At 38.1% G+C, this 23,678-nt stretch overlaps 1 protein-coding gene across 2 annotated transcripts in view; it reads left to right on the top strand.

The window, feature by feature from the left end:
* Positions 1-2,023: 2,023 nt before the first annotated feature.
* sp4 (sp4 transcription factor) overlaps positions 2,024-23,678 on the top strand; it is a 66,776-nt gene continuing 45,121 nt past the window's right edge. The window contains exons 1-3 of one of the 2 annotated variants that reach the window (XM_028818303.2): positions 2,024-2,466; positions 2,868-2,950; positions 3,447-5,007. In XM_028818303.2, the coding sequence (XP_028674136.1) occupies positions 2,460-2,466; positions 2,868-2,950; positions 3,447-5,007 (1,651 nt within the window). In that variant the 5' untranslated portion in view covers positions 2,024-2,459. Of the gene's footprint in view, positions 2,467-2,515; positions 2,657-2,867; positions 2,951-3,446; positions 5,008-23,678 lie in introns of those variants that run through there. The other variant, XM_028818305.2, reaches the window with a different exon arrangement.

Below are 23,678 nucleotides of genomic sequence, written 5' to 3'. Positions count from 1 at the left end.
AACTTTGAGTACCCCTGGTGTACACTCTTAAAAATAAATGTGCCAGGGTGGTTCTTGAGAGCAATACCATAGGGGAAATGTTTTTGGTTCCCAAAAGACCCATCAACATCTAGGCTCCAGGAAGAACCTTTATTTATTTGGATCAATAACAAGCTCTATACAATAAATATACATGAATAGATGATAACAGATTTGTAAAATACCAATATATCATGACTTTAAAAGGACTCTTGGTGCATACAAAACCACAGGCTAAGTCCAAGTGTTCTCTTAACCTGTTAGTGTTCTGCTAGGTAGCCTACTATACATTAAACACTTCAGGTTTTTTCTATGTACTGTATTAGAAAGTTTTTCAAAGCACAAAGAACCATCTTCCTATTCAGAGAACCCTTCTCAGAATGTAATGGTGTTTGGACAAGCAATGGTTCTAGGAGGAACCTAATGAAGAACCTTAAAATACCATTAAAGAATCATTATTTTTAAGAGTGTAGAAGTACATAATAAACAGGAATAGTCTAAATATTCTCAGTTGTAATATGAATTTGTCAGTTTTCACCTTCTGATAGAGGTCCATAAAAACCTTGACTTCCAAGTAAAGAATCAAAAATCAAAAGTAATATCTTATTTGTAATCACTGACTTTGAAATATGGTTATGTTTGAAATTTGTCAATTTTATCCTTCTGAGAGTGGCTCTTAGAGGGCTAGGACCACTGGAAAGCATCAGTTATCAAAAATACTATCAAATGTGTGATTAGCAGCTTCGAAATAGCACAAAACAGAAATGCACATTCCTACTGTATATTACTGATCTCCATTTTTTTTTTAAAAGTTTGTGAAAAGGAGTAATTTTGGCCCTTGATATTCCATTGGGGGTAAACCCCTGAGGTTGCTTGATGTGGCATGCACATCTTGAAGTTCTTCTGATCATTTTTGCTGAAGACGCCTATTATTTTACTCATTATCATAGAAGTGCAATTTCCTGCACAAAATATGGTCTAAAAATGAGGGGTTTTTTTGAAGTCTAGAAGGACAAAATAATATATGGGCGGTGGTGGGAGTGCCAAAAAGCTTGACATCTTGCATAACTAGAAATCAAGACAAGTTGAATGGTATATCATATGTGGGGGTGTTTTCGCGCAACAGTGAGTCAGGAAGTGCCAAGCAAAAAAAAACCATAAGTGATATCAAAGCATTCATAAGTACTTATGAACACAAAATATATAATTTATTACGTTTTGTAGGTTACTATAATATGTACTATTGTACATGTGCTTGTGCTGTGTTAATTCACAATGAATCCTACATTGTGCTTGTAGTATTGAAAAAAAAATTTTGAACACTTGTGACTTTCTTTGCACTTGGGTAAGAAAGTGAGTACCGTTATATTTGAAATACTTGTTGATCTGCGCGTCAGCTTCTTGTCAGCTAAACTGGCACTTATGCCCGTATTTGGCTAGGGAAATATCACCAGAAATTTAAAGACGCCAAAACATGTGGCCTGATTTTTTTTTTGTAACCACTGTAGTTAAGCGAGTAAGAAGGCAACTTTAACTTCCCCAGATTGAGAGGTAAAGAATAAAGGTGCCCCTTCCCCCTCCCCTTTCCCTTTTGCACAGCCCTCACAATGAAGCTACGCCGCCCTGCCCATATTTTCGTCTTCTCAACCTAACTAGACCACCACGTACCACCTTTTTTTGGAGTTGCATCATAGGAATAGTAGTCCTCTTTATAGAAGGATCGGCAAAAGAAGATTCCTAAATCTACAAGTCCCATGATGCACTGCGAGAGAAGGGCGGCGATTCGCCACAGGCAGTGGAAAAAAAGGCGGGACGTCCGCCCATTTTTAGAATTAAATTAAATCTTAAATCAAAGAGCAGATTGCTGTTTTTGCTTCTTCTGTTGAAGGCACATATCTATTATTTGATTTTAAATATGTGCAAAAGGGCTTTGGAAGAATAAAAGGACAGGATGAAGATCTCACTTCTATTATATAATGGGGGGCGTTAATACATGCAGCCAGTGGGTTTGGCTGATACTGATTGGGGAAATGAGGGTGGGTGGTTCTTGTTGGGGAAAGAAAAAAAACAGCAATTGCAAATACCCTTTGCAGACCTGTAAAATGCACAATAAATAAAAAACGGCATGCACGAGTCTGTGGATGATCGGATGAGCGAGTTTTAGATCGACGAGAACGAGGGCAACCCGTATTTTTGGTTTGCATTTTTTGCCTTTTTGCTGCTGTCGTTGCTTTGGGGGTTGGACCGCCCTTCCTCACAAACCTGCCAGTCATCAGAGAGAGGAACCTGATTATCCCGGCCGGAGGAGCTACGCCACAGCCCAGCAGCAGCCATTCGTGGAAAATAGGCCGTCCTTCTCTGAGCTTCAGCCAGCCTCTGAATCCACACCGTCCGGCCTTTTTTTCTTAAACTACTCCTCTCTGTATTTTTATTAATGCGGGATGAGTGGTACGTTACCCTCCTCCCCTGCTTCCTTACCCCTCCCCTCGTTCTGCAAACCCCCCGTCTGCGTTTTGTTTCCGTTTCTGATTATTTATTTATTTTTATTTTGTGCGTGTCTATGTTTTGTGTGGATATATCTTGCGCTGTGTTTCTATCGGAGGTCGACCTGTTAGCATTTTTTAATGTCTGAAAGAGAGTGAGACAACCTCCTTTAGGGTGTTACTTTGTATCCATTGGGTCGGGTTTCGGACCACGTTTTGAGTCCCCCCCGCCTCTCCTCCTTTATTTTAAATCGGAGGTGTATTATTAGTGACTGATTAAGTATAAAGTTGTTTTATATGTTTTATCGGTGATTTTTTTTCCACAAGTATAAAGACGTCTTTTAAAGGCATGTTTTCTTTTTCCAGATCGGAAGAAAGAAACGATGGCGACGGATGGAGGCAAATCTGGCAGTGAATACAGTAATAAAGGCAAAACTTCTGGATCGCAGGTAAATTTGAATGCATCCTGCACACGATGTACAGCTGTCCTCCCCGTTTTTTGTTGTTGCCGCCTTCAGGGGGACACTCCCTGCCCCCGTGTGCTTTGGTTACACGCTGGCTGTCATCCACACCTCCCCTGTCATATAACTTTGCTGTGTGCGTTTTTGGGAATCGAGGCAGTGCTTTGGGCTCACATAACTACTGCGATCGTGTGGAAAGGATGTTTCAAAGGTAAATTCCGTTTTGCATCACATGGCGCCGGTCGGGCTGATGACACTATTGTTATTTTTATTAGCAGTACCAGTCTTAAATGATAACTGAAAAGCCCCCTTTTTCGAAACGTGTCCCTAATGACAGCCTTGATTCCGCTTTTTTTTTACCCCGGTACCCCTCCCCCGTTTCAGGTGATGTTTTCCCAGTGAGCATTTAATTCACACCCACTCTTTCGCTCTAAACCCGCCCACCTGTATTATTTATTTATTTCTCTTTTTTCCCCTCTTACAGGACTCTCAGCCCTCTCCTCTGGCCTTGCTCGCAGCCACCTGCAGCAAAATAGGAGGGACCCCAGGCGAGGGCCAAGGGGGTGGTCAACAGCAGCAGATAATTATTGACCCGAGCCAAGGCCTGGTGCAGCTACAGAATCCGCCACAGCAGCTGGAGCTGGTGACGACGCAGCTGGCTGGAAACGCCTGGCAGATTGTTGCCGCCGCCCCTACAGTGTCGAAAGACGGGATCGCGCACTCGGGGGTTGCCGTGGCCCCTGGCTCAGTAGTGAGCAGCAATGAGAGTTCTACGGCCAGCAAGAATAAAGCTGCCCCCGCCGGCACCACCTCCAGTCATACAGCGGCCGGTCTGCAGCAACAGTTTCAAGTCATCCAGGTGCAGAATATGCAGAACCCCGCGGGGGGCATCCAGTATCAAGTGATTCCACAGATCCAAACAGTTGAGGGCCAACAAATCCAAATTAGCTCGGCGAACGTGCAGCACGACCAGATCCAGCTCATACCCGCCGGTAACAACCAAGCCATCCTCGCCACTCCAAGCAGGACGTCCCCCGCCAACATCGTGACCCAGAACCAAGCGATCCCTCTGCAGATCAGGCCTGGCATGTCTTTCCCATTGCAGCTGCAGGCACTCCCTGGCGCTCAAACTCAAGTGGTGACCACCTTACCCATTAACATAGGCGGAGTCACTCTGGCATTGCCCGTGATAAACAATGTGGCTGCAGGAGGAGGGTCTGTCCAGCTCGTCCAGCCCTCCGACGGTGGGGTCTCCAACGGGAATCCCTTAGTTTCCACGCCTATCTCCACAGCTGTCAGCAGTGCCATGCAGGAATCTCCCTCCTCCTCCTCCACCTGCACTTCAACTACTACAACCACCGCCACCTCTCTGTCCAGCAGTGACAACTTGGTAGTGAGCTCTTCCGAGGCGAGCTCATACACAGGGGCGTCAGCCCCCACGGACACTGCCGGCGAGCAGGAATCGCAGGCACCTCCGGCCACGGACACCGCGGACAGTCAGAGTTCAAACCAGCTGCAGGCCAATGGTCTGTCCGATCAGCCGGGTCAAATACAGCAGGTGCAGATTGTGGGGCAACCTGTTTTGCAACAGATTCAGATCCACCAGCCACAGCAGCAGCTCCTACAGGGTCTCACCCAACAGGCCATCCAGCTGCAGCCGGGACAGGCTCTCCAAGCAATCCAGCCGAACGTGCAGCTGCAAGCGGTACAGAGTCCCACCCAGGTGCTCATCCGGGCCCCGACATTGACGCCTTCTGGGCAGATTAGTTGGCAGACGGTGCAGGTGCAGAACATTCAGGGTCTCTCCAACGTACAAGTACAGAATACAGGGGTCCCCCAGCAGCTTACGCTGACACCGGTGACTTCAAATGCGACCGGAGGCACTTTCGCCCAGATCGCACCACTTACTGTTACTGGGACGCCGATTACTTTGAACGCGGCACAACTTGCCTCAGTGCCAAACATTCAGACGGTGAACATCGGAAACCTTGGCGCCGCTGGGGTACAGGTACAAGGATTACCTCTTACCATCACCGGGGTGGCAGGTAAGGCAGTATGCGCTTGTTCATTTTTCACAGTTTGAAGGGTGAGGTTGGTGGATTATTTAATGGGAGAAGTTAGTGGATATTTGTGCTCAGTTGAGAGTATTTCTGGCATTAAAAAAAGTTATCCTGTTAAATAAATGTTCAACACACACGTTTTGAAGAGTAGGTTTTGATTATTATTATATGCAGTTTGGAAAATTATACTGTAGCTTCTTCTGTTTTGACTTTTAGTTTCTATTAAATCTGAAAGAGCTGAATTTGCAAAATTTTCTTGGAATGCAGAGAATGGAAATAGGAATACTGCACAAATTTAAATATATGTGTGTTTTTGGAGTATTTGTGTATTTTCAAAGTGCAGGAAGACCTGTATGTTTTCTTTTAAATGTTATACAAACATGTTTAATTTTTATGTAGTTTTTGGTTTGTTTGCAGATTTTTGTCTTAAAGACTTATTGACCAAAGTAGTGCAACTAAAAGGATCCCCAAGTCAAAAAATTAAAATTGTTCAGGGGTTATTGAATGCATGTGTTGTGGTCAGTTATGTGTCTGTGTAAATTTTATCCTTGATGAGAGTTCTGTGGACTTTTCTTGTGTGTTTTGTGACATTTGCACATATAATTTGTCATCAGTATTATTGTTAGTTTATTTAGTTATATATTTTCTTCAGTGTACAGTATTCAAGTATTTTGTATTTTTTTTACATATTTTTAGGAAGTGTTAATTTGATACAGTTCATACTTTTACTTCACAGTTCTGGGGATCTATGTTAAATTTCTTCTGTGGTTATTGTTGGTTGGGAGTTTGCAAGTTTTATCTGTCTCTGAATTAGGATGTTCTCCATGTAGTTTGGCTTCTCTCACATTACAGTTAAGTGCATGTTAGGTTCAATGGAAACTGTGATTTGGTTTGTTATGCATGGGAAATAAAATGTCCCACAGCGGACTGACATCTCTTCCAAAACTGGTTCCTACCTTGTGCCTGATTCTTTTGAAGTAGGCTCCTTTTAATGGATGGTTAGATCAATTAGTGGGTGTGTTTTTGTGAGTATGTCCAGCCATGGGCTAGCGTCCTTTTCATCATTAGCTCCAGATCTCCACCTCATGCTGTTAGTTCTCCTTGGCTGTATAATGGGTACAGCCTTTTCAGAAAATCAGTGAATGTATGAATGGAAATATTTATTGCTAATATTGCTCCTTTTGGTCATTCATTTTAATGTTTGTAATTAGACTCTTGCAAAGTAACAATAGCAACTTGACACTAAGTCTTGAACGATTCTTTTATTTTGATGCACTGAACAGAGTTGCAGAAATTTTTAGTTTGACTCTTGACAGTATTTAAAGACAATAACAAGTAAAAATCTAACTAAATGTTTGTGTGGTAAAACCTTTTTCCTATTTATACTAACTAATTTTAGATCATTTGAAGTTTGTGCAATGAAGTTATTGTAGAAGTGTTCTAATATGTATTTTTCATGGCGATCTTAAAGTAAACTGTATTCCAAACAAATTATTCCGAACAGGGTAAAAAGTTAGCCACAATAAACCGGTTCTGAATGACTGGGATTTAATTAACTACCTTAAACATGTTTTCTTTCTTTATTAAATGGCATATGCCTCCTCAGAAAAGTTGCAAAAGGTAAAGTGAGAATTTTAGTGCAGACCTCTGTATTCTGTCTGGAGTTGGTACCCAGTTTAAAGTTGGTTGCCACCTTGTATATAATGCGGTTGAAACAAACTCTGTTCCCCATGAGTCTGAACTGAATTAAGATATTTGATGATGGATGGATTGCATCAATTGGATGGAGCAGGTTTTTTTTTGTAAGATGTAACATGAATATTGAGGTGTAATATGTTTCTATGAGAAAAAAAAGTGAGTAAATGACTTTATAAAAATACAGTATATCTTTTTCAAACAAGAAGCAAATATAAAAATGGTTTTGGGTGATTTTGTGGTATTGGCAAGCATCCTGAAATTACATATATGTGAAAAATAGTGAATTTCCTCTTTAGACTATATTTCTTTAATCTAACCTTTTATTTTTCAGACTACTTTGCTCATTTTAACATGTAATTTCACAAATTGTTTTAAAAGGGTTGTGTAGTAGTGTGTGGTGTTTCTTCATTGCTCCATGGAACTGTTTGGTTCCTAGCGTCCATCTGTATGGTGTTTACATGTTCTGACTGTGCCTGTTTGAGTTTTCTCAGGGTAGTTTGGTTTTTCTTCTATATTTTAAATGTGCAAACAATAGATTTATTAGGTGAGTTGGATGTTTATATGTTAGCGTGGCACCCGTTCCAACATGGGTTTACTGCATTGTACCCTATGCTGCCATGATCATCACTAGCACATTGAGACACCGATTTGGTATTAATAAGTTAAAATATGGAAGAATGAATTTGAAAGGAGATATTAATTTACACTGCGGTGGGTTGGCACCCTGCCCAGGATTGGTTCCCTGCCTTGTGCCCTGTGTTGGCTGGGATTGGCTCCAGCAGACCCCCGTGACCCTGTGTTTGGATTCAGCGGGTTGGATAATGGATGGATGGATGGATATTAATTTACAGTGTAATTATCTAGCCCAATAAAATTGTTTTGTTGGAAGTTGGGATTGAGGGTGGTATATTTGATACTCGTGCCATGTTCGAATTTTTAGCAGCGTGAGGCATTTCGGATAATTTCATTACCCATAATCATGAGCTGTACATGTCTGGCTAAGTGATGTTTGGCTTGGAGGAATGCAAAGCTATGCAACATTAAATCTGCACAAAGATGAGGCGAACTTTCACAGGGTCAGTAAAGCAGAGGAAGGCAGGAATTCTTTGTAGAGTTTCATAGCCAAATTTTCCCAAATTCATTCATGTTGTTGCATGTTCAAAAATGTTAACATGTACGTTTGACATTTTATACATTCTTGATCAATGTTTTAATTATAATTTTTTTTTCACCGTGCATCAGTCAGATTTTCTGCAGGTCTGGTCACCAAACATGAAAATACGCATAATTAAAGCATGCTGGATAAAATAAAAGTAAAAATTGGTGATAGTTATTGATTGACTCAATATGCTAATGCTAATTTACTTTCTTTGCTTTTTGTTATGTAACTGTACACCATTTCAGAACACATCATGGTAGTATGATATTCCAACAAAGCTGAGCTCATCACCTGGCAGGGGGCTAAAAGCTTGGTAATAATGGCTGTGCAATCTTGTCAGTATAACCTCTAGTTCATTTATAGAAGGGTTCTTGACCGAGACTGAACATCAAGCAAATTAGAGAAATTTACAGTTATTTACACCAGCCTAATTAAAAATGGCTCTGAATTTTAATTTGTATTTGTGAGGACCAAGTCCTGTTCATCTAATATCTACATCTCTATTTAATTTATTTTCATAAATTCAATTATTGCCACAATAACATCTGCTGCAGTCAGTAAAATTTAACATGCATGGATATGAAGATATACAGTTTGAAGTTAATGAAGGGAAATTCTTGTAAAACAATGTCTTAAATGAATGAGTAGTGAATTCCTGGAACACTGACATGTTCACAAACACATGTTCACACCAAGCCAGTTTAGAGCCCCCAGTTATTGTGATGTGGGCATTTCAGAGGTGTTTAAGAACAGGGAGCACCCAGTGAAAAATCATGGATGCAAGGAGAACATGGATACTTTTGCATGATACTGTGACAACACTGGAAAATGAGACCAAATTATGGGAGCTGTGAGGCATCATTGATAACCTTGAAGCACTGCCTTAACACAGTGGTATTTTCTGTGGGTTTTAGTAAGGATTTATTTTTAAAACATTATTTGTTTCTGTAAATGCATTCATTTTGTTCAGTGCTTATGATAACAACATTTACTTCTGACAATTTATGCATTCTTGATCTCATCTTCCCATTTGGTGTTTTACATTTTTCATGCAAGTGCAACTAACCAGTAAAATTTAATATTTGCATATTTGACGTTTTACGTGTAATTTTGATGAGCAGCTGACCATATTTCTTTGAAACAAGCACTCTACACACTTAACACTGGAGAAACCTCTAAAGTTTCTTCTTTCAGGTTCATTTCCTGTTCTGAAGAGCTTTGCTACTACTCCCACTCAGGCTTTATCTTCTTTAGGCAGAGTAGGTGCTGCTTTAATGTGTGAAACCTTATCAATATTAGTCATGATGAGTAGGCAGATGTATGAGACCTGCCAGGATAATGTCCTTAAAAATGTTAACCTATGGCCTTATTGATGTAGACAATGTTTTTATTTTAAAAATTTCATGTTTTCTGTTGTTCTTGATTTAAATATTTTCTAAAAATCTATATTAATTCTTTAACATTATGACATAAATTATTCATGTTTTCCTTGTACAATTTATGCTTTGAGAAAACACAGTGATTTATTACTAAAAACGTAAATTTAAAACATTCAGTATTCAGCAAGCGCTTGTCATATTTTCCTCTATGGACATTCACCTTGTAATTGCAGAATTGGTATAAGAATTGGACGCATATTGCATCAGTATGTACAGTAAGTATCAGTAATTTGATACATTCAAACTGTACATTTATATTTTGATTTTGATAAGAAAAGTTTATCATGTATTCATTTCATAAAAAATGTTTGGTCTTTCAGGTAAAGTTGTAAACATTTTTAAATACTGCCATGGGGGCACAGATAGTAATTTGATTTATACTTTTTATTTTAAATTAATAAGTACAAAACATGCTGTCATACAGGGGTGAGTTTTCTGAAGACATTCAAACTTACCGAGTAACAAACGAATTAAAGAGGTACATAGATAACGAATGAGCAACTTTTACACCGGTTTCCTGAAAGTTGGTTATGAATAGAATCCTACGATCGGAAATAAAGCATAACTCTGGTAAAACCACCCCACAGCAAGCCTTAAAAGTCAGATGCATTGAAAATGTACTCCATCAACAATTTTTAAAGTGCTGTGATTAGTCCTATAATAAGATGAAGTAAGAGTGGCAAAAGAAAGGTGAAGTGAAAACACTGTCACATTAAAGATACAATTAAGCAAAATCCTGTATATAAGCACCTAAGCAGGCACCTTTGCTGTGTTCCGCTAAGTGTGACTCAATGAATTATTCATTCCTGTACTCTCTCTACAGATAGACAACCACCACCTACTCAGGAAGGAGACAATCCTTGACAACACATAGTTAAAATATTGTCTTTCAGTTTTACTGTTGTGAGTTTTTTTTTTTCTAAAGTACATGATATGCATAATTTAACAGTAATAGAAGTAGTAAAAAAATACCCACTTCTTCAGTCATTTCCACATAAACAATACAAATAATAACACATCTACCTCTTATGAAATCAAAGATAAACCAAGCAAAATATTCTGAACTCATTTCGGATGACCGCCTGCCTCATTTTTACCCCCCCCCCCCCCCCCCTTCTCCTTCTTGTATTCCTCATCCACAATGGGCAGTGAAACACCTTCTTATATAGCAATATTGTGTAGCTTGGCATATACAACTGGTGAGTATCTGATGCCATCTGAAGATCTACGGAGACATCTGAAGTGCATTTTCCACATTCCTATTGTGCATATCTGCTGATATGCAGCATTATACTGCTTTTCAGTCATGGTCTGTGGAGTGCTTACAGGTGTCAGTTCATATAAGTGAAGAGGATAGGTGCTTTGACCCAATTGGAAAGTACCCCCAAATTCACTGCCCGTTGCCTTGCAACATATTTCTGAATTGGCCCAGATAAGTGCTTCATGGGTACTTCTGGGCCACTTTGCCACTACATCTGTAAAGAGTCCTTGGTGACTCTATTACTTGCATGTGGTGGCTGTACCTAGGCTGCAAAGGCCTAGGCATTTGAATTGGTATGAGTGTCCCATCCACCACTCCAACAATGCGTAGGATGCTGCAGATGGTGTTGAACCTGATCTGACTTTCACACAGTGCTTCAGATGTGGATGGAAACACTGTGTAGCTGTTTACTTGGGAAAGAAGAAGCCTGTTGACTCTCTGTGTATAGCGTTGGACACAGCTGCCTTGTGCATCCCTGACAGTCTGCTGGAATCTTCTAGTGGTGTAATATCTCAGTATTACTAGGAGCTGAACAACAGGTGTCAGGGCATAGTAGTAATGTATGTGGTCAGGTATTTCTTCACCAACTGCAGTAGTGCCGTTATTTCAGCTCTTGTCAACTTGTATGTCTCCAATATTATACTTAGAGTGATCGCGCTGGTTTAATTGTGCCTGTACTGCTGCATTATCCTCATAAATTGGCTACATGGACAAAGTAGGTGTTCTTGTTGCCGTCTCTGGTTCAGGAGAAAGATTCTTTATCATGATTACATTTTCTTTTTATAGTTTATATTAAACTGGAACTCATTCTTTTATAGTTGTGCAAAGGCATTGATTAACTCCCGCTAGGCAAGTCTTTTCGACCGATACAGCACAATGATAAGTCCTCAGAATTTCATTTTTGCATTACTTCATGGACATATTTATATATGACTTTGGTCAAATATGACTTATAGTAGTGTTTTTTATTTCTTTGTTTTTTTTTTGTAGTTCCTTTGGCATTTCCAGCTATTTGTTATGCAATTATGTCCTGACACTCTCTTTGGCGGCCACTGTTTGTTGCTTAGGTACTGCAGGAGGTAGCAAAATTATCATTCTTCAGGATTAGCATATGAGTTGGTTCAGACTTAGCTGATAAACAAGTTTAATGTACTAGTTTAGTTACAAAGAATTTTGGGAAACCCCATTTCTTGCAATGCACATATCTAAGTACAAGTTAACGTTATTCTTGGTGCTACAAATATTTCTGTAAAATCCACCCAAAAATAATTAGTGAAAACAAATTAATGTGACATTATAAAGGCACATGTAAAATATATGTCTCAAACTGGAATACTTGTTTCTATTAAGTCCTTAATAAAGTACTGATTTGATATACATTATGTTCTCACTATTCAGGCAATATTTATTCTATTTTAATCTGCAAGTTTTAAAACACATTTATGCTATAAAAATAGTTTTGATTTTTCTCTACACTCCCTTGTGTATCAAATGTATTACTATTTTAAGTAATTTTAATAAATAAAATTTAGAACATTAGAACACTCTAGATGAGAACAGGCCATTCAGCTCAACAAAGCTTGCCAGTCCTATCCACTTATTTCTTCCAAAAAAACATCAAGTCGAGTTTTGCAATTCCTTAAGGTCTTACTGTCTACCACGGTACTTAGTAGCTTATTCCAAGTGTCTATCATTCTTTGTGTAAAGAAAAACTTCCTAATGTTTGTGAGAAATTTACCCTTAACAAGTTTCCAACTGTGTCCCCGTGTTCTTGATGAACTCATTTTAAAATAACAGTCTCGATCCACTGTACTAATTCCCTTCATAATTTTAAACACTTCAATCATGTCACTTCTTAATCTTCTTTTGCTTAAACTGTATAGGTGCAGCTCTTTTAATCTTTCCTCATAATTCAACCCCTGTAGCCCTGGAATCAGCCTAGTCGGTCTTCTCTGGACCTTTTCTAGTGCTGCTATGTCCTTTTTGTAGCCTGGACACACAGTAGTCAAGATGAGGCCTCACCAGTGCATTATAAAGATCGCGCATAACCTCCTTGGACTTGTACTCCACATATCATGCTATGTAACCTAACATTCTGTTAGCCTTCTTAATGAATTCTGAACGCTGTCGGGAAGTCGATAACTTAAGAGTCCACTATGATTCCTAAATCCTTCTCATAAGGTGTACTCTCGATTTTCTAACTGGCCATGGTGTATTCAAACCTAACATTTTTACTTCCTATGTGTAATACTTTACAGTTACTGACATTAAATTTCATCTGCCACAAATCTGCCCAGGCCTGTATGCTATCCAAGTCCTTCTGTAATGATATAATGGATTCCAAATTCTCTGCTAATCCACCTATCTTGGTATCATCTGCAAACTTAACCAGCCTGTTACTTGTATTCCTATCTAAATCATTTATTTATATATATATATATATATATATATATATATATATATATATATATATATATATAATAATTAAAAATAGCAGCGGCCCTAGCACTGACCCCTGTGGAACACCATACTTCACATCGACCACTTCTGATGAGGTTCCTCGCACCATCACCCTCTGCTTCCTGTGTCTGAGCCAATTTGATGCCCAACTTCTCATGTGGCACCTTATCAAATAATTTCTGAAAGGCCAGATAAATAATAGCATATGCTCCACTTTGATCATATCCTTTTGTTGCCTCCTCCTAGAATTCCAGCATGTTAGTAAAACACGACCTCCCTCTTCTGAACCCATGCTGACTGTTCCTAATAACTTCTGTCCTTGCCAGGTGTTGCTCAATCTTATCCTTAATAATTCCTTCCATTAATTTTCCTGTGATGCATGGTTAAGCTTACTGGCCTATAGTTGCTTGGATCTGCCCTGTCACCCTTTTTATATAATGGGATGATATTTGCCATTTTCCAGTCCTTCGGAATCTCTCCAATGCGCAGTGACTTCCTAAAAATATGTGTCAAAATTACTATGAACAGGGTACATAATAACCCATGGCTTGATAAGTTAAAATGTATGTGTGTGCTGTCTGATTGGAAAATATAATGTTTGCCTTTCAAGCTCATCTTTAGAGACAAGATGGTTTGTTGTTGCTACTAAATTATCAGTATTCATTGAACATTTTAAAAGTGTAGGGTGACATATTAGTTAATTATGGCAAAAGTAATGATTTTTGGCTCTAAAAAATGACAACACTCATTTATTATGATAGTTTAATGCATTGTAATACTGCCAGAAAAAGATTTGAAACTCTGTTTCAAATCTGTAGCTGCCTTTTGTTCATTTTTGACTTTCATTTTCCAGCAACTGAAAATAAGCCAGAGAAAGATTTGAATTTGTGAAGTTTCATAACCTGTAGCTGCTATATTTCAATTCTGTGTTTTATTTTCCAGCATCTCAAAAATTATGCAAAGGTAGTAGGACCTGTCGTTTTAGGTAAAAGGCAGAGTGGGGGCTAAACAGTCTTTTGGCCTTGGAACCTGTGATGTTGCTTTTTTCCTCCATCTTAACTGGAGGTTTTTTCTGTCCTTCCAGCCATCTGACCTTATCATCATAATCATATCTAGAGACAATGTAATACTGTGTAGAAGGACAGAGCCCCAAATCCTAGGCACAACGACATAGTCTTGGGTTCAACAAGCATATTTTTATTAAGCATAATACCTTCACAATAAAGTTATTTTTTTCTTCTTTCCATATCTTCCTCCTCATCCTTCTCATCCTCCAATCCTTCCAGGAGAGCATTGTCCTTCTCCTCTTCCAACTCTAAGTCGCCTAGGTGAAGCAATGTGGCTACTTTTATGCTGGACCTTGGGAGTACTTGCAGTTCCACCGTATTGCACCAAACAAGCACTTCTAGATCAAGCAGAACCTCCTTTAAACAAATTATCATCCTGCCTGCAACTCTCATTCAACCCTGCGGGTGCGCATTTGAAAAATCCACCAGAGGGATGCTGCCACCAATAATACTGGGAGGGGAACTGGTCTCTATCCATTGTGTAGGCTGCCCAGTCAGAATGCTAGCCAATCTGCGTCATCTATATAACAGTAGCAAAAAATATGTCTGTCTGTTTGGGTGTATATTTTTAGGGTTTTTCTTCATATGTATATTCTTACTTTTAAAAAGAAGTTCAAAGATACTTAAGACTCGATGGTAACTGCATAGTTACAGTACAGTTAGTGGTGTAAAAGATCAGAATTTACATATTTATACAGATTTCCTCCTGGGTATCTATCTATCTATCTATCTATCTATCTATCTATCTATCTATCTATCTATCTATCTATCTATCTATCTATCTATCTATCTATCTATCTATCTATCTATCTATCTATCTATCTATCTATCTATCTATCTATCTATCTATCTATCTATCTATCTATCTATCTATCTATCTATCTATCTATCTATCTATCTATCTATCTATCCTTTTCTTAATTTTGTTTGTGCAGATTGTTTTCTATTCTCATTTAGTAAAGTCCCTAGTGCCTGTGTTCATCTTACCATCATGGGGATGCATCTCTGTATTTTTAAATGGAAATGTACTTAATTAGTAACTTTGATAATGAATCTGCAGGGGAATGTTTCCACTCTGTCATGTTTCAGTTGCACAACAAAGTACTTAATTTATTCTTTATATATGCATTACTTTTGGGTGAAAAACCTTCATGCAATGTAGTCATTGTCATATAATGCTAATTTTAACATCAAAACAAGATCAAGTGACTATTTAAAACGAAGCTTTGCAGGGTAACGGCCATGAATGTAAACATTAATTCCCTTTTTTCTTTTTAAAACTTGGTGAAAAGCAGAATATTCCTGTGACAACTTTGTTAATATAAAGCTAGTTTCAGATGCCATGAATGCAGAGTATTGTATATTTTTTAATATAGCATTAGATTTCTGTGTGTTTGGATACTGCTGGTTTTGTGTAGTTGTGGCTGATTATTATTATTATTATATGCCCAAAATTATGTATGTGGGTGTCCTCCAAATTACTGAGTTCAGGTTTTTCAGCCACATCATTATTAACAGGTGGATAAAATCAAGCACATAGCCTTGCATTTTCTGCTGATGAACATTGGCAGTACAGGTAGAATGGGTCGTATAGTAGAACTCAGTAGACTTTAGATGTGGCATTAGCGCATGCTTCCCAAGCTGTCATAAGATGCCACATTTGCCACAAAGTCAGTACATAATTCATGCTATGCTGGACACCTGGTCAAACTATAGGTACTATTATTGTGAAGTGGAACTCTAGGAGCAACAACAGTTCAGCCACGTTGTGGTAGGCCATTCAGACTCACAGAGCAGGCAAAGAACTGAAGAACATAGTACATTAAAATTGCTTATTCTCTGTTGCATCACTCACAACGGAGTTCCAGACTGCCTCTAGAAGCAACATTAGCATAAGAACTGTGAGTCGGTAACTTCATGAAGTGGGTTTTCATGGTGTAGCAGCTGCACACAAGTGTACAATTACTGTGTGCAGTGGTGTAAAGCATGTTAACATTGGACTCTGGATCACTGGAAATTTGTGCTCTGGAATGATGAATCATGCTTCACTATCTAGTAGTGTGATGGATGAATGTAGGTTTGGCAGATATCAAGAGAATGTTAACTTTTGGTCTGCATACTGTCTACTGTGATGTTTGGTAGAGGAGAGATAATGGCCTGGGACTGTTTTAGACAATTGTATGCTTTCAACTATGTGGCAATGGTTTGGAGACGGTTCTTTTCTTTTGCAACATTACTGCGCCTCGTGCACAAAGCCAGGTCCATAAAGACATGGCTTGACGAGTTTGGCATGGAAGAACTCAAGAGACCTGCACAGAGCCTTGACCTCATCCCAACTTAATGCATTTGGGATCAAATGCAGTGCCAGTTGTGAGCCATGTCTTTTTTCCTCCAACGTCAGTTCCTGACCTCACAAATGCTTCTTTGGTTTATTGGGAACAGATTCCCACAGACACACTCCAAAATCTGGAGGAAAGCCTTCCCAGAAGAGCGGAGGCTGTCATAGCTGCAAAAGAGGACCAACTCCATCCATCCATCCATTTTCCAACCCGCTGAATCCGAACACAGGGTCACGGGGGTCTGCTGGAGCCAATCCCAGCGAACACAGGGCACAAGGCAAGAACCAATCCCGGGCAGGGTGCCAACCCACGGCAGGCCAACTCCATTTTAATGTCAATAATTTTGGAATGGGATGTCCTAAAAGCTCATATAGTTGTGATGGTCAGGTAGGGTGTGTGATATTGGCAAAGAAATTATATCTCGATAATTTCTGGGATATTGATGATAACAATAGTTGGAAGATATTTTGCTTCCTTTAAAAATGTGTTTGTAAAAGTCTTGTTGATCAGGCTTGGTCTTGTTTATAGGATATTAATTGTAGCTTATTAATGAGATTAATGGAAACAACAGTTAAGGAAACAGGTCTTATTTATTTACTTAAACTGAAGTAAAATAACACAAAAACATTAAAATCACCAGTCAAAGTGTTACTGAGATCAAACAGTGCAAGTGTGAGTAAACAATTTCAAAGTGGCTTACAGGATTTACACAAAAGACCAACAAAACTATTATAATGAGAGCATTTTAAACAGACACTTGTTCTTAATGTAAACGAGACATGAATCCAAAGGGAATAAAATACCAAACATAATGTAACTATAGCACATGAACATTACAATCTGGATAAACAAACTGCTCTGATGTAAGGTGGCTTGTGCAGCATATAAGCAAGAACAAAAATCTAACATACTGTACTATATTGTAAAAATCCAAAGGTCTGTCAAATAATGCACAGGGAAAAAAAACTATAGTATTTGTAAACAAATTCTGTCATATACTTTACAAAGATACAAAAGAACCCAAACCTATAATATTTTTCAGACAAATGACTAACTTCAAGTTCTGTCCAATATTGCACAAAGATACGTATTAGAAAAAATAAAACAATTGTAAAATTCTACATAGGAAACTTCAAGTTGAGTGAAAAAAACACGTGTCTGTCCACAACATCTGGCTTCAGAGCAGCACGGTTACAAGTTATAACATCTTCTCAGGTGCTGAAAGTCCTCTCGGAAGGGCTGCTTGAGGCAGGGACACACAGGTACATTTTTTGCAAGTTTCCCCAATTTGAGGAAATGTATGCCTAATTCTTCTGTTTTCCATCACTCCAGTGGATTTACATCACTGTCCAGCTCAGGTATCATCAAGCAGCTTTTGATCTCTTTTTCAAAAGCAGTGTGCATAGACTCACCTTCTCTGAATTCCTGTGTTTTTTTTTAAATAGCTGCTAAAAGGCTTTTTTTTTTTCTGTTTTGCGCCCTCTCTGTTGGACAGAGCAGGGCGAGGAGGTGGGGATCTGTGCACTTGTTTTAAATAATGAAAGAAAAACAGTGCGCCTTGGAATTGGGGAGTCCCATTCAAGACGGCTTGCGAAATACAACACGCCTGTTTGGCATATGCTTCTTACGGAAATAAAAATAATCTGTTCATTCGAATGAATTAATAATTTGTTCAAACAAGACTTTTTTTGGCCTATGGGGCTCCATACTAGATCAGTTTTACTTAAATTGCATTTTATAGAGGAACAACAGTTTTCGCCACACCAGGTCCGTATGTCGTGACTCATTCATCTTGATCTCAGTTTATTACCTGCAGTGGTTTTGACTATGTTGAGTTACATTTGTCTTAAATTATAAGAAAAAAGACGATCTCAACACAAAAATAAAGGTGATCAAGCAGTATGAGGGTGCAAAGAAAGTGAATGCGATTGCATGTAACTTTGTTATCCCACTGAAACCGGTATTTACCGCACATGTTGTACTAGTGGGCTACGATGTGCTGCTTTGTAAGAACTGCCACAAAGGGTTAATGAAACTACACAGAACTCTTATCACTTAATGTTTGTTATAAACAGGCTGAAATGTTAAAAAATTAAACATCTGAGTGCTCAAACTCTGATGGTACAATTCCTTCTCTCACAGTTAACACAATGAACACTGGGAGAGGCTTGCACGAATGACGTAACATAACACAGAGAGAGGGGTGTTTTTGAATGTTCTTTGCAATGTGACATACTCTATAATTTTTGCTTTAGCAACGTGCAAGCTAAAATTAAGATATAATCTTAGACGATACATATTGCACACTACTGTGGTCTGATGTCCACAGATGTTTGGCCATATATTGTGAATATAGAGTAGCTAATGATGTGTAACTATTTTACATCTTTTAGAGTTGCATTTTGCCCGTATTTTTTAATCAAGCTTTATTTGTTGTGGAAATATATCGTAAAATATATGTTGCTTGAATAAAACTCTTGGATTAAATTATCATTACATATGACATGGCAACAAAAAGTGTAATTTGTCATCTCATGAACAGAAGCAGGTAGTGCCTTAATGTGTGACAGTGCATTGTCTTTTTTATGTACAAGCAGAATTTAGCGAGAGGGTCTCTCGAGCCAAAGATGGAAAATACATGCTAGTCACAATGGTGCTGATCGTAAGCACATTGCCCAGTGATGTAAGTAATTAAATAAATAAAATTCTCACTGCCTTTTACAGTTGCAGACAGTTTCATACTAGGTTTCTTCTGATATTCTGTGCAGCTTCTCCATGAACTCTCCTTGCAGACTCACTGTTATGTTCTTTTCTTCCTTGGGACATTGAAGAATTTTGCTTACTTGTAGGTGAAGACAGATCCAGCATTAGAAATGTCTGTACTAAGTATTTAAATGATGTGCATTGTTCTCGGAATAACACTTATTTTGTGGTGAAATCCAGCATACATAAGACACCTACTAGCATCACCTTAAGGAAACATTTTCTAACATGTGAATTCAGGACACCTTCTGTTCTGTTATTTGATCGAGTGCTTTACAAAACATATGGGATAATAATGCCAAGATTAAGAAAGGATGCAGGTTTTAAATTAGAAAAACAAGTCAATTTCAACAGGGGAATGATTTCTACAAAGCAGTCCTTCAAGGAGTAAGTCTTAGGTTTGGAAGAAGAATCAGTGAGTCAGTGAGTAGAAATGAAAAGCAATGTAGTTAAACAACTATAGAACATTTTTGCTCTCTTGTATGCTTTGTGAGGTTCAGTGTTTTAATGCCAGAAAAGAGTATGATAAATTTAATGGATTAAAGGTAAAATAGAAAGGTACAATATTGTATTTTAGGTAACCCTCAAACTCATAGATTAGAGTGAAATAATTAAAACTGTTGACATAAATGCTTTATTGGTCAAACTGACTGGTGAAATAAACAGTATGTATTACATCGAACTTAATTTGTTTCAGGAGGCTGTGTGAAGTTCGAATCAAATTTTCCCAGTATAAATAATAGAAAGTGAATTAATCCGTTCCCAGACACTAAGCAATACCCATTTCAATAAACGTAAATTATGTGTATTTGCTATGTAAGGTAAAAATAACACAATTAAAAGCCCTAAATAATAAATCATGAAAACAATAAAATATGTAAATACTGTATAATAAAATTTAATTTATATACGCAGCGGTTTGGTGCTCTTCCTTTTGGTGTATTGTTTGTCCTTTTGTGTATATGTTGCTGTTTGTCATAATGATATTCAGCTGGGCGAATAACGGCTAACAGACAGCGCGATCTCTTATAAATTGGACTAAGCAGTGAGCGGAGTGTTACAGCTGAGTTTCTCCGTTTCACGACATCCCAGTGAACATAGCCAGGTGTCCTGGGTTAACATCCTCATAGGTAGGAGATGGAGGCGGTGCAGGGTAAGGAGGTAGAAACAGGTCTGCAAGGCAGGTGTGCTGGCGAGGCTTCGGAGACTCCTCTTCCTAGTATGTTTCTCTCCAATGCAAGATCCCCCACAAATATGATGGATGACGTGAAGCTACAGGTTGCTGCGAATAAGATTGTTAAGGATAGTTACATTCTGCTAATTAAAGAGACCTGGCTTTATTCTCTCATTCCGGATACAGCTATCGAGTTAGCTGTCGAGACTAAGACTGTACACAACAGATGACGTTAACGCTCAAATCATATGTGTCATCTGTTGTTGCATTTTTCTCACGCCGCACACAGTTCGAACTTAGATGCATTGTTTGAACCCTGGTTCAAATTTCTGTCAAATTTATAGTTCCAATAGTTAGAATCATTCGAAGTATGAGGCACCACTATAATTTTTTTTTTCATTGTAAAATACTTTTTATAACCAGTCCACTGTGAACCAAAATGTAATATGATCCAATGTGTGGTATATTATGATTTGGAATTCCAAATCCCTCTCTGCAATTCTTTCACTTTTAGAACATTTTTGGTAAATGAATCTGGACAAAATTACTGTATATAATTTTAGGAAACAGCATGTAACATTGTAAGTTGTAGGTCTAAATGCACTTTCATGCACCACTGTACTTTTAATTGATTTTTGCAAACAAAAATGGCAACATAGCTATTCCAGAATTCCATTTACTAAAGCCAAATGTGACCTTAGCATGCAGCTTCCTTTAACCCATGTTTTCTTCTATAGAGGGTCCCAAATTTGGAGGGAGTAGCAGGTTGCATTTTGATTTTATAAAAGAAGAAAAAAGCGATTAACTACTGACACAAATTTTTCTGGGTAACCCAAATGTACACGATATAAAAGATTAAGTTTCTTTTGAGGACAATAGTGTCAGTGAAGTGACCCAATTAACCAGCCCTTTGCAAAATGTAGTGTCATTATTTTTGAAAAAAAAAAAAAGTCAAAGGTATTTAATGTGAAATACTTTTTATATTTTAATTTAATAAGTAGTATCTTTGGGGCACAGCTCCTGTGTTCTGCTAACCAGAGGGTTCATTTCTCTGTAGCTGCTGTAGCTAAAATACTCAAATTTTAGATGTGGGTGGGATTACATTTTTATTAGGCATTGCAAGCTCCATCCAGCAAAAATTTCTTCCTTTGCTTCTGAATGCAGGTAGTACATAGTCCATGTATGGTGTAGTTCATATTGTTGTGAATTATAAACTCCTCCAAATCACTGTATGCCTTACCATTTAAATATACTCTTCCACCACAAGCTGAAGCCAAGGTATGTGAATGTGATCCAAAGATATTATTTAAATGGGAGAAACATGGTCATGGTCATAAGAAATAGCAGCCCCCTATTTGATCTAAACATTTTTTTTTTTTTTTTTTAATTTTATTGATTTTATTGTCATCATTCCATACAAATAGTCAATTTTTACAAAAAATAGGATTGAAAACAAATCAACCCCCACCCCTGAGAAAGAGAGAATGGCCAACAGAGTAAAACTTAAAGCTAATAAAAATAAATAAATTGAGTTTAATAGGTGGATAAAGATAAATGGAGAAGGCTATCACTGTTTGTTTGTCCTTCTCCACTTTAAGCCCATCTGGAAGAACACCAAACACACCTGTTAATGGGTTTGGAGGGATTGTGACACCAAGGCTGTCTGACAGGCACTTAAATTTTTTTGTCCAGAATGATGTTAATTTGGTGCAGGCCCAAAACATGTGATCCAGTGAGGCTGGAGCTTGATTGCAGCGTTCGCAGGTTGGATCTTGCCCTGGAAACATTTTGGACAGTTATAAATGAGACAGATGTGCTCGATATATTATTTTGAGTTGAATAATTGTATGCTTTGCGCATATGGAGCTTGAGTGAATTCTCTGCATTGCTCCCTTCCACTCCTTTTCTGATATGTTGAGTGAGAGATCCTTTTCCCATTGTCTTCTTGGATCCTTGAAAGGGAGGGACTGTAAAATAATTTTATATATTGCAGAAATGCTGTCTGAGTCCTCAAAACTGAGCAATGTTTTTTCCAGCATAGAGGAAGGTGCAAGATGAGGAACATCGGGGAGGTTCTGTTTAACAAAGTTTCTAATTTGAAGAAAGTGAAAGAAATGTGTTGCTGGAAAGTTAAATTTGGAATGTAATTGTTCATAGGATGCAAAGATGTTGTCTATATAAAGATTTCTAAGCAATTTAATCCCAAATGTTTTCCAGATATTAAAAACTGCATATGTTTGCGAGGGTTGAAAAAGGTGGTTCTCATGCAGAGGTGCCACAGATAAAAGATTCTCCATCTTAAAATGCTTTCTACATTGGTTCCATATTCTGAGTGAGTGAAGCACACTTGGGTTATTAGTATATTGGCGATAACTTTGCATTTATTGGGGCACAAAGCAGGGAATATAAAGAAGTACTGCAGGATTTTATTTCTATTGCGGACCAAGCCTGTGTATGTTTATCTATTTGTGTCCAGGTTTTTATAGCTTGTATGTTTGCTGCCCAGTAACAAAACTGAAAGTTAGGTAGAGCCATGCCACCTTCTGCCTTAGGTCTTTGTAGGGTCGCTGTTTGGATACGTGGATGTTTTAAGTTCCAAATAAATTAGGTTCTGGTTGAATCCAATTGCTTAAAAATGATTTATTGATGTATATTGGAATGTTTTGAAATAAAAGGAGAAGCTTAGGAAGGATATTCATCTTAACAACGTTAATTCTTCCAGCTAGAGTGAGATGAAGGGTTGACCATCTATGCAAGTCTTATTTAATTTTTTGTATACAGATGGCGAAATTTTGTTGATAAAGAGCTTTATGTTTAGTTGTGATATTTACCCCTAGGTATTTAAACTGATGTGCAATAATAAAAGGGAAGGTGTCCAATCTACACTTTAATTCAAATTAATTCTGAGACCAGAGGTCTTTTGAAACTCTAAGTGCTGTTAAGACTGCGGGCAGAGTATTTTGTGGGTCTGATATATACAGTACCATATCATCTGCATATAGAGAAATTTTCTGTTCAAGTCCTTCTCTGATAATCCCCTTTTATCTGATAAGCATTTCGACAGTGAACTGCCAGTGGTTCAATGGCGATTGCAAATAGCAGTAGTGACAAGGGGCATCCTTGTCTAGTACCACGTTCTAGTTTAAAGTAGTCTGAACAAATGTTGTTAATACAAACTAAAGCTTCTGGATTGGTATACAATAGTTTGATGCATGCACAAATGTTCGGGCCAAACCCAAATTTCTCTGAATGGAACTACCTTTTCACTACATTAATCCTATCAAATGCTTTTTCTG

Source organism: Erpetoichthys calabaricus, chromosome 13 (assembly GCF_900747795.2).
Source record: "Erpetoichthys calabaricus chromosome 13, fErpCal1.3, whole genome shotgun sequence".
NCBI classification, from domain to species: domain Eukaryota; kingdom Metazoa; phylum Chordata; class Cladistia; order Polypteriformes; family Polypteridae; genus Erpetoichthys; species Erpetoichthys calabaricus.
The sequence above is the reverse complement of the archived record's forward strand: the minus strand, read 5'-3'. Positions and strand labels throughout refer to the sequence as shown.